At 45.8% G+C, this 12259-nt stretch overlaps 1 protein-coding gene across 8 annotated transcripts in view; it reads right to left on the reverse strand.

Moving 5' to 3' along the window:
* ZNF831 (zinc finger protein 831) overlaps nucleotides 1-12259 on the reverse strand; it is a 298501-nt gene that overhangs the window by 170914 nt on the left and 115328 nt on the right. For all 8 annotated transcript variants that reach the window (XR_011025092.1, XR_011025091.1, XM_068262317.1 and 5 more), the window contains 2 exons: nucleotides 9079-9182; nucleotides 5027-5148 (listed from right to left, as the gene is read on the reverse strand). Coding sequence is in view for 6 of the 8 variants with exons in the window: in XM_068262317.1 (XP_068118418.1) it covers nucleotides 5027-5148; nucleotides 9079-9182 (226 nt within the window). In the remaining 2 variants the exon portion in view is untranslated. The remainder of the gene's footprint in view (nucleotides 1-5026; nucleotides 5149-9078; nucleotides 9183-12259) is intronic.

Below are 12259 nucleotides of genomic sequence, written 5' to 3' on the forward strand. Positions count from 1 at the left end.
CGGATTTCACCAGAGCTTCTAAAAACAGTGCATGGGAACTGCTGCATGACTTGTCACGACTATTAGGCCACAAGTATATCAATGTAAGATCCTCTCGCCGCTCATGGCGACGGAATGCCGATACCCATGCTGAGGCGCAAGTCAGCTGACACGCCGCAAGGTGATTGGGCACTTTGGATTCCCTTTTTGTTTGATTAGTTAGTCCTTGTATAAAAGTCGGGTGAGCGCCCTCTGTCATCGCCCGTGATAGCTTCTGCTGGGCTTGTTGCTAAGCCTACGCTCACAGCTGGTGATCTTGTGCTGACTTTGCCTGTATCTTGACCAAAGCTTATTTCCAGATTGATCTCCTGTTGCCAACTTCTGCCTGTTCCTGACCACGCTATCTGATTGGATTACCCGTTGCCGATTTGTTCCTGGATATCCCTGATTGCTGCCTGGATCGACCCCTGCTTGTTTAAAGGTTTCTCCCATGAACTCTGCTTGGAATGACTTCGGATTGGATTGACCACGTTATCTGCAAAGTGTTTGAACTGCCAACACCTATCCTTCACTGCCTGTCACCACCTGGCTATCATCTGGATTGCCTCCACCCCCAGTGTTCAGGTGACTATATATCTGAGTACACTGTACTAATATTACTCATACTGCTTTGTTTGGTGAATACTATCTGTCAGTCTGTATGCTACATCTGCCTGCAGGGTATTGTAGAATTGTATTAGGTAGGAGTTTGTGCAGGTGTTACGGGCTGGGCCATAGGTCAGTCATATGGGCATACAGCCTGACCTATAGTTATTGACCAGGCAAGCCTGACAGACAATTGGCTACAAAGGCAAAGTAAATGGACAACCAGAACCATTAATGAGGACAAGCTGGAGGTAAAAAATGGATAAGAAAAAGCTGGAGGTCAAACATGGACATCTGCGGTCATTGCTGAGAGCTGGTCAGAAGGTCCAAGCTGGTGGCAGACAGAACATCATAAATCACGACCAAGCCCAAAGTATTTAGATGTAAAATGTTAAAAAGGATTGTGAAATGTTAAATCCTATAACCAACGGTTCTCACTACCTCTACACGCTCAAGTATTTAGAAGCATTGTTTTAAAAGCTGTACTGCTAACCTCCCTCACATAAAGCCTTTGGGGGATTCTGACAAGTCCTGCACATGGACCAGCAAAACTCCTAGGAGTGTGTAAGGGCCTACAAAGGACCAAAAAGCCCTCTTACTAAAAAAGCCATGCACTGATGAGGATCAACCAATCCGAAACCGTCTGTATTCATATAAAAACAGAAAACCGAGAGCCCAATATAGTGCAGTATGTACTGGAAAAAGGGAGAATATATGAATCGTAAGTATTTATACTTACAAACCCGGGTTACCGCTAAGGCAGCCACTGTAGAGGCAGGTGAGGAGTTTAGGGTTGTCCCCACTCAGGACTAAGATGTCGCTCTCTGTGGATAGGAGAAAAAAAGGGGGGTATCACCCCTCCACCAGGGGTGGACTCCTTGAATTGTAAAGATGTACAGAGGCACCAAAAGGATAAAATTCGCTAAAATTGTTAAAAAGTTCGGGAGGCGCTGGTGGACCAGCCAACCCAACACAGACACGATGCTGTCGATTAAGGTAATAACAAATATATTCACATACTCCTAGAAACAACTTGAAACGCGTTTCGCAGGCAAAGCCCCGCTTCTTCAGGCAATAAACAACAGGAGTACAACACAGCCAGAAGTCCAATATAAGCTTAGCACCTCTGTGTGCTAAGCTTATATTAAGCACAGAGGTGCTAAGCTTATATTGGACCCCTGGCTGTGTTGTACTCCTGTTGTTTATTGCCTGAAGAAGCGGGGCTTTGCCTGCGAAACGCATTGCAAGTTGTTTCTAGGAGTATGTGAATAAATTTGTTATTACCTTAATCGACAGCATCGTGTCTGTGTTGGGTTGGCTGGTCCACCACCGCCTCCCAAACTTTTTAACAATCTTAGCAAATGTTATCCTTTCGGTGCCTCTATACATCTTTACAAGTATGTATGCATGTTGGATTATTGTGGGTCTGTACAATTAACAAGCTGACACATCATTGCATTTCAGTGGACCTGGAGGTGTGGCTAGCTTATGGGGACAACAATGAATGATTTGCATATTCAGCAACGATGCATCGGGGGAGAAATCATATGCTCACTCCAATGTGAATAATCACAAATACCTTCTGTTTTAAGAAAGCAAACTTCTGTTTCAATTATGGCCTGGCAGCAGTCAGAGGGGCCCAGGCCAAGCTGTCATGTGATGTAAGTGCAGGCTGGTAGTTGGCTACAGAAAACCTCCCTGTGTGAATCTGGGTAGCTGTTCAGCCAAATTACTAAATGTGCCGCCTAACAGGCTGATGACTATTTGGGCCACTAGAGGGAGCTCATAGCAATCCTTTCAATTAAACAGATCTGAAATAATAAACACAATCCATTTAAAAAAAAGCATTACGTTTATTTATATAAGTTACCATTACTTAAAATAACACCAGTTATGTGCAGCCAATGTACTAAGGGAGGTGGAATGTGGAGAGAAGCAAGAACTTGCAAGCAACAAAGGTCTTGATTTTGTCCTCTGCAGAGAGTTTCTGAGATCCAGTGTACTTCTACAGACATCAGTGAGATCTGGTGTTGTACAGAGAGTTAAGGTGGCTATACATCAGGCGACTTGGCCGACGATCGACCTTCCAATTCCATTATTATATTTGAATGAAAATCGGTGCCGCCAAGATCATGCCTGATCAACAATGTGACCAACTCCGGGCCAAAATTGGTTGCATGTATCGATCGAATATGCTGAAAGATGTTGGGCCGTCATGCTAGATTGGGTGCTCAGTAGCGGAGTGCGATAGTTGCGAACAACAAATACGATGGAAACCCTCCTATTGTTTTACACCCGCGGTACACCCCCCCCCCCCCCCCCCGGGTGCCCAGTGCATTTATACTCTACCTGTCTAGCCGTCCGCTGGTGTCCCCTACATCTGCCGTACTACTGCATTCTGGTCCCACTACCGGCGTTATGGCACACGGGGCGTATGTGTGACGTCGCACAGGCCACCCACGAGCTATAATGCTGGTAGTCTCCTAGAGCCAGAACGCAGAAGTACGGCGGATGCGGAAGACACCAGTGCGTGGGGGGACATAAAACATTAAGGGGGCATCGCCCGGGGGCAGCAAGACCTTTCATGCTGAAATCGATTGGGAATTGGCCTGTGGTGTAAGGGCAGCTGACAGATCTCTCTCTGATCATATTCAATCAGTCAGAGATCTGTGTTTTGGTCGATCTGCCTTTCCAACTGCATTTTTTGCAGTGTGATCCTGGGTATAGTGTAGGTTCATGAGCATGGCAGTTCTTCATGCTATGAAAGTAACGTGACGTGAGCATTATAATGTGCACAGCGTGGATTGCATTATGTATTGTATATTGTAGCCCAGGCGTCACACAACGCACATTGCCTGAAGTTATCCCTAAAGTCAACAGATTTAGAGCTGATACCATCTCACTCTGTATAAGATAAATATACCGAGAATAAAATCCCTCAAGAGGTTCGCAGTGAAGTGCAGCGTCCAATCACCATGGCAAGGACATCATTAATAGTGACAATACAAAGAACCGCAAGCTGCCATTCTTGGGAATTATTTCAAGTAGAGCTGACAGATTAAATTCCAGGCAACACCGTGAATATGAAATGAGTGTAAATTAGATTATGTCCTGTTACGGGAAAGTGCCAGGAGGGAATACATGCCTGTAAACAGCCCGTGTGAAGATGTGAGAGCTTGTGTACGTGTAGTATGTATGGATTACATCACTGTCCATGTTTAGCATGCATAGCTATAGGGTGACACATAAGGGCTGTGGGAATGAGCCCTGCTGGACAGCGGTTGTACGGGGTCTGCACACAACAGTCACAGGAAGGAAATCATATTGCTTCAAAGTGCCAACCTCTATTCTGACAAACCGGGCGTTTGTCAGAGTGGAGGCAGGGTGCTATTTTTTCAGACATGTATTGGTTAAGAGCTGCCCAAATAATGCAAAATAGTTAAAAACAGCTTAATAATGAGTGCAAGTGGAAACCATCTTCCACCAAGATATCGCAAGCCAGCTGATAAACCAACATGGGTTTTATTGGGGCGCTAAAAGACAATGCATTTCGTCAGCTATAACCGCTTCCTCAGGACATGAAGTCTTACTGAATGAATACAATGCTTGCCTTGTACTAATGCTGGTTTGTGAATATCATACAATCCTTCTCTTATCCTCCCAGAGACACTACACTAGATTTGCCTCTTGGATTACTCTGTTCACGCCAAGTTTCAGTCAGCTCCTCGTATTCTTTTGATGCTGAGCAAGATCAAGTCCTCCTCCAATGTCAGGTCAAAGTCCTATAGATCCCTAAGTAAAGATGCCAAACGCCCCATACTACTACTGAAACATCCTTTGCTTACCTTTCTTGCACCTCCTCTGGTTACTCTTCTGCTAATCTCTCTAGCACCTCCTCTGCGTACCTCTCAGTAAAACCTTTGCTTATCCCTCTGGCACCTCCTTTGGTTACCTCAAAGTACCTCTTCTTCTAACCCTTCTGGCACCCCCTCTGCTTACCATTCTGACCCCTCCTCTGCTTACTCCTCTGGTATCGCTTCTGCTTACCACTCTAGCACCTCCTCTGCTTACCCTTCTGGCACCTCCTCTTCTTACTCCTCAGAACAGTCCCAGGTACTTTTTTTGCTCAAATTATCTCAAATGGCATGAGTGGCTCACTTTCATAATATTTTTTAATTGGCTCACAGTCCAACCTCCCTCTGCCAGCACAAGTGCTGCTGTGAAGTAAATCACAGTACGGTGATAAAGAGACAGAAAATATTTAACATGCATGGAATACATTAATCATTCTTTGAGGAAATATGGAGAAATAACCATAGTGTAACTATAATGTGTGTGGCAGGAACATCTGTTTATCCTCCAGAAGCGAGACAGAGGCAGTAAAGGCAGTCATTAGCCGTACCTGACTTAAGGCTTGACGTGGGACATGTCCTCCTCCTGCGGCACTGTTCCTGGCGGAGTACTTTCTTGGCCATGCGATGTGGAACTTTGCTGTGGGGACTTTCACGGCGTCTGTCTTTATTCCTGTATTATACAAATAGCACACAGACATCACACACAGTGCAGAGATCTCCACAGCCTGCAGCTCTACATCCACTTCTACAAAGACAAATCACATTAAGGAAGACAGAGCTGAGCCATCCAAATAAATCAGTCAGTCTGCTGAGAGAGATTCACCTGCACGAGATTTCCTGTCCCAGATGAGACATGAGGGCACAGGAAATGCTGCACCGCCGCCACACTGTTTCTGCACCGCCACACACTGCCAGGAACACTGGGTACCCTGTGGGCCACACCGGCTGAAACACACGCCAGCAAGAACTCTGATTCTCTGATTATAAGTCTGACTATTCAGGCATTGCAAAACTTAAGGGGTTTTTCCCTTTTTGGACCGGAGCAATTTTCACCTGTCAGCACTCCTCACTTTCATTCGCCAATAATGTTATCACTACTTATCACAACAAAATAATCTATATCTTGGTTTTTTTTTTTTTACACTAATTAGGCTTTCTTTGGGTGGTACATTTTGCTAAGAATTATTTTATTCAAAATGCATTTTAATAGGAATAAGGAAAAAATTGAAAAAATTGTTTCTCAGTTTCCAGCCATTATAGTTTTAAAATAAAACGTTCTGCTGTGGATAAAACCCACACATTTTATTTGCCCATTTGTCCCGGTTATTGCAACTATTAAAATATTTTCCTAGTACAATGACAATATTTTTTTTGAAAATAAAGGTGTATTTTTTCTGTTTTGCGTCCATCACTAATTACAAGCCCAAATATGTAAAAATAACAGTAATATCCCCTCAAGACATACATAATATAAAAAGTTCATTCCCAAAGTTAACTATTTCCTTTTTGTTAATTGTCTTTTTTTTTATATACAAATTATTTATTTGTGTAACTATGGGAGAGAGGAGGGGGAGGTAAGGGGTTAATTTCAATCGTATATGTATGTGTTTTTATTAAATAAAATGTATATAGGTGTAATTTTACTATTTAGCTACAAGATGTCCACGCACTTTTTCTTCATGCCGCGTGCTGTTAGTACGGGGCGTAGATAACTGCCTTAACAACAGCAAAGAGTTAAACATTATGCTGAATTTTAATAAATACACAAATTATGCTTGTTGTAGGAGATAAATAGTCTTGTTAAAACTTAACTTTTAATAAATATTTCAAAGCAAGTGCTGTCTGTACTGCCCATAGTAACGGCATCAGAGGAAAGTGGATGACTATGAATCTAACACCCTTTAGTGTTGTTTTTCCCTTTAGAGCTTTCTTATTCAGAATGCACGTTTCTAAACACAACACCACCCTCCGCCTAGCCCAACATGTTTCACCCCCATAAACTCTAGGGGCTTCATCAGGGGACAAATACAAAGTGCAGCAGTGCTAAACGTGCAAAAACATCAATTTTAAAATACATTCATGTCTCAGTAATATAACATAGCCTCAAGGCTGGCTTGTACATATATTCTGGACATTACGGTCACTAAAGGGTGTTAAATGATTCATAGTTCCCCACTTTCCACTGATGTCGTTACTATAGGCAGTACAGACAGCACTTGTTTTTAAATATTTATTTAACCTCTTGACGACCAGCTAACGCCGATTGGCGTAAACTGGTCGTCTGCAGGTTACCATGGAAACGGCCGCTCGATCGGCCTTTCCATGTCAGTTCACGGAGGGTGTCTCCGTGAACAGCCGGAGAGCCGGCGATCGCGGCTCGCCAGCAAAATGTAAACAGGCGGGGAAGAAATCCCCGCTGTCTACATCATACGGTGCTGCTGCGCAGCAGCGCCGTAAGGCAGATCGGCGATCCCCGGCCTCTGATTGGCCGGGGATCGCCGGCATATGATAGGCTGAAGCCTATCCTTCAATGCGCAGGATGGAAATCCGTCCTGCGCAGCTCACAGGGGGAGGGAGAGGGAGGGAGTGGCGAGACGGCGGAGAACGCTGTGGAGGGGGGCTTTGAAGAGCCCCCCCCCCCGCTAAGCAAATGCAGACGGCGGCGATCAGACCCCCCCAGCAGGACATCCCCCTAGTGGGGAAAAAGGGGGGTAGTCTGATCGCCCTGCTTCACTCCTGATCGGTGCTGCGGGCTGTAGAGCCCACGCAGCACCGATCACTGGAAAATCCCCTGGTCAGCAAGTGGTTAAATTTAAGTTTTAAGAAGACTATTTCTCTGCTACAACAAGCATACTATCAATTCAGACATTACCATATTTATAAACTACATAAGAGGATACTGCTGTAGGAGAGTCCTATGAAAGTGGAGACAAGGAAAGCTACAGGTATTCACAGCAACAGTCATGGAGATGAGAGTAGAAAGGAGATAAGAGGAGAGGTGAGGTGAGGAAAGGAAAAGGAGGAGAGGTGAGATGAGATGAGGAGAGGGATGTAGAGAAGAAGCGATGGGAGGCAAACACACAGAGCAATGTAAAGAGAGTAGCGTAGAGGTGAGAAGAGAGATGGAAAGGTAAATAGAGGGGAAAAGAGGAGAGGAAAAAGAAAAGAAATGACCACATAGGCAATGAAAGGAGAAGTGAGGAGAAGAGCAGGGAAAGCCAATGAGAGGAAGGGAAATGAGAGGAGTAGCGTGAAGACTAAAGCAGAGACTGGGGGAGGAAAGAAGAAAGGAGAAAAGTGGAGAGAGGAGGAGAGGAGAGAAAAAGACAGAGCAGCATAGAGGTGAGAAGATAGATGAAAGGTAAATAGAGAGGCAGCGAGGAGAGGGAAGAGAAATAACAACATAGGCAAGGAAAGGAGAGTTGAGGAGACGATCGGGGAAAGCCAATGAGAGGAGAGAAACAAGAGGAGTGGCATGAAGACTAAAGGAGAGACATGGAGAGGAGAGAAAAAAAGGAGAAAAGTGGGGAGAGGAGGAGATTGGAGAGGCAAACAAAGGAAAGCAGAGAGAAGGTAAGGAGAGGAGTGAAGAAGAGCAGAGAAGACAATATGCCAGCAGAGAAGTCAGGCAGCAGCAAGCTGTTGGAGGTATAGCAGGAAGGGAGAAGGGCCGTGTCAGGAAGCAGCAAGCTGTTGGCGGTGCAGGAGGAAGGCCATGTCATAGAATAGCAAGCTGTTGGTGATGCAGGAGGAAGGGAGGAGGGCCGTGTCACAGATCAGCAAGCTTTTGGAGGTGCAGGAGGGACATGTTGGGTTTCAGAAAGCTGTTAGCAGTGCAGGAGGAAGGGAGGGGGGCCATATCAGGGAACAGCAAGCTGCTGGCAGTGCAGGAGGAAGGGAGGAGGAGCATGTCAGGTTGCAACAAGATGCTGGCTGTGCAGGAAGGCCATGTCGGGTTGCAGCAAGCTGTTGGCAGTGCAGGAGGAAGGGAAGGGGGCCAAGTGGGGTTGCAGCAAGCCTTTGGCAGTGCAGGAGGAAGCAAGGAGGGCAATGTCGGTTGTAGCAAGCTTTTGGAAGTGCAGGAGGAAGGGAGGAGGGCCATGTCGGGTTGTAGCAAGCTGTTGGCAGTGCAGGAGGAAGGGAGGAGAGCCATGTCAGGTTGCAGCAACTGCTGGCAGTGCAGGAGGAAGGGAGGAGGGAAATGTCGGGTTGCAGCAAGCTGTTGGCAGTGCAGGATGGATGGTCCAGCGCAAGGTCCCTCTATACCTCTATCTGAAAAGTTCCTTCCTGCACCATAGACAAGCGAATGCCCAGTAGAATTAAGCTGGTCGGCATTATTTCCTCTGTGTAGGAGAGCATTTGTTCTCCTGAGCATTCGTGGACATTAGTTTCACGTGCCCAGCTGACTTACAGATAGGTATGGAGGTTTCCTGTGCTGGAACAGTGGGCTCTGGGAGGGAGGACTCTGGACCATCCAGAGTTTTCCAACTGCTGAGGTAAGCATCTAACTTCTTTTCTCCAATTCAGGTACCGTTTACCACTGATCTCTGTCCTCTCATTCCCCTTTAGGCACCAGATAAGGAAACAGTATTAGCTTCACCTCTTGATGTGCTTGGATTTTGTCTGGGATCCCTTTCTGCTCATCCTCTTGGCCAAAGGCTGGAACTTGATAGCATCTGATTGTTTTATGTCCTCCGGATGGTCCTGTGTAGGTGAATAATGTGAAGAATTAAGAACCTTTTGGCTATAGCTGAACAGCGTGTACAGTCCAGACGAGAGGGAAGGGATGGTGAACAAGTGAGTGGACTGTAAAACACCATGGCAAATCATCTGTACACAGGCTAAGATTCTTGGCCAAGGCCATGACCATCTTTCCAGCCTGTGTTTAAAGGGCACCCAAGGTGACATGTGACATGATAAGATAGACATGTGTATGTACAGTATCAATCACACAAATAACTAGGCTATGTTCCTTTTTTACTTGCTCTGCCTGAAAGAGTTAAAAATCAGGTATGCAAGTCACAGTTTCTGTTTGGGTCGGGACCGGGTCAGACACTTTCCTGGCAGAAAATAGCTTCTGAGAGCAGAAAAGAGGTAAAAAGGGGCAATAGTTCATTGCTTTTAGCTCTGGCATACTTCAATTTTTACCTCGGATGTCCTTTAAGGCCTTTGTGACTGAAAAGTATTTCCTGCAGAGCTATCTTATCTTTGTATTTTTTCATTTGTAATCTTTAAAGTGGAACTGTTAGTAAAATATAAAAAGTAAAATACATGTTATATTTACGACCCAGAAGATGCTGGCACTATATAAATGTAAAATAATAATATATTTGTGCATGGACACAAGATCGTTCAGGGAGAGAGAAAGCTGAAGTGTCTGTTAGATGTATAAAGCCAGCAGGGGAAATCAGTCTGCCAGGAAAGGACATTTAAGATTTAACCACTTGAGGACCACAGTCTTTTCGCCCCTTAACCTCCTTGCCGGTTATCGCGAACACAGTTCGGGGTAACCTGCGCAGGAGGATTTCTCAGGCCCCGCTGGGCCGATTTGCATAATTTTTTTTCCTACACGCAGCTAGCACTTTGCTAGCTGCGTGTAGTACGCGATCGCCGCCGCTCGCCGCCGATTCGCCGCTACCCGCCGCGCCGCCCCCCCCCCCGCCCCCTGCGCAGCCTGGCCAATCAGTGCCAGGCAGCGCTAAGGGGCGGATCGGGATTCCCTCTGACGTCACGACGTCCATGACGTCGGTGACGTCATCCCGCCCGGTCGCCATGGCGATCGGGGAAGCCCTGCAGGAAATCCCGTTCTCAACGGGATTTCCTGCATACTCTGATCGCCGAAGGCGATCGGAGTGGGTGGGGGGATGCCGCCGCTCAGCGGCTATCATGTAGCGAGCCCTGGGCTCGCTACATGATTTTAAAAAAAAATAAATTAAAAAAAAGTGCAGCGCTGCCTCCTTGCCTAATTTTTTATAACGGCAAGGAGGTTAAGGACCAGAGCCTTTTTTTTCCATTCAGACCACTGCAGCTTTCATGGCAGTGGTGCTCAGCAGAGCTCGAATATTCCTTTTTCAGCTATTCGAGCTCGGTATTCGAGCTCCGAATAGCTGCAGGTATTCGAATGGGCTATTCGAGTAAACTCGAATAGCTCATTCACTATTCGCGCTATTCGAGCAAACAGCGCTATTCGAGCTCGAATACCGAGCTCGAATAGCGTCATAGCCCAGATTGATGTCCTTAGAGCCAATCAGAGGGCTCCCAGGCTCTCTGACGGCAGCCAATCACTGAGGGGGACCCTGGCCAGCCCCTACCCTATAAATAGCGGCCGCCATGTTCGGTTTTTCCGTCCTTGCCTGACTTTGTACAGAGAGAGATCTGCTCCTTTGTGCTTTGGCTTAGCAAGAGCTTTATTGTGGTCAATCACCTAGCGTTTTTGCTCACATACACCTCCTATATACACCTATATTGTTGTTAGTTAGATAGACATTGTATTTTAGTTAGTAGCTTTTGTGTTACATAGAGAGAGACAGCTGCTGCAGGCTTACAGCTTTAGGCCTCAGGGCCTGCCTGTGTGGGCAGCTGTTCTCTCCTGTCCTCTGTTTATTTCTCATCTATACCAGTATTTCTGCTGTCCTTTACTACTGATTGATTGTATTTTGTATTGTAGTTATATACTGTAACTGTACTAGGACACTCACTGTCACTGTTCATAGGCTAGCTCCTGCGTGTGCGTGCACTCACTGTCTGTGTACACACACTCTATTTCCTTCTGATTACTACTTATTATTGTAACTGCTAGTTATACTTCCTGACTGTTACTACTTACTTACTGTACTAGGGACACTCACTCAGTCACTGTTCATAGGCTAGCTCCTGCGCGTGTTTGCGCGTGCGTGCACTCACTGTCTGTGTACACACACTCTATTTCCTTCTGATTACTACTTATTATTGTAACTGCTAGCTGTACTTCCTGACTGTTACTACTTACTTACTGTACTAGGGACACTCACTCAGTCACTGTTCATAGGCTAGCTCCTGTGCGTGTTTGCGCGTGCGTGCACTCACTGTCTGTAGTGTACACACACTCTATTTCCTTGTGATTACTACTGATTATTGTAACTGCTAGTTGTACTTCCTGACTGTTACTACTTACTTACTGTACTAGGGACACTCACTCAGTCACTGTTCATAGGCTAGCTCCTGCGCATGTTTGCGCGTGCGTGCACTCACTGTCTGTAGTGTACACACACTCTATTTCCTTGTGATTACTACTTATTATTGTAACTTCTAGTTGTACTTCCTGACTGTTACTACTTACTTACTGTACTAGGGACACTCACTCAGTCACTGTTCATAGGCTAGCTCCTGCGCGTGTTTGCGCGTGCGTGCACTCACTGTCTGTAGTGTACACACACTCTATTTCCTTGTGATTACTACTTATTATTGTAACTTCTAGTTGTACTTCCTGACTGTTACTACTTACTTACTGTACTAGGGACACTCACTCAGTCTCTGTTCATAGGCTAGCTCCTGCGCGTGTTTGCGCGTGCGTGCACTCACTGTCTGTAGTGTACACACACTCTATTTCCTTGTTACATAGTTACATAGTTATTTTGGCTGAAAAAAGACATATGTCCATCGAGTTCAACCAGTACAAAGTACAACTCCAGCCCGTCCCCCACATACCCCTGTTGATCCAGAGGAAGGCGAAAAAACCCCCACCAGGCATGGTCCAATTAGCCCCAAATGGGAAAAATTCCTTCCTGACTCCAGATGGCAAT

The sequence above is a fragment of the Hyperolius riggenbachi genome, chromosome 12, assembly GCF_040937935.1.
Source record: "Hyperolius riggenbachi isolate aHypRig1 chromosome 12, aHypRig1.pri, whole genome shotgun sequence".
In the NCBI taxonomy this organism is placed as follows: domain Eukaryota; kingdom Metazoa; phylum Chordata; class Amphibia; order Anura; family Hyperoliidae; genus Hyperolius; species Hyperolius riggenbachi.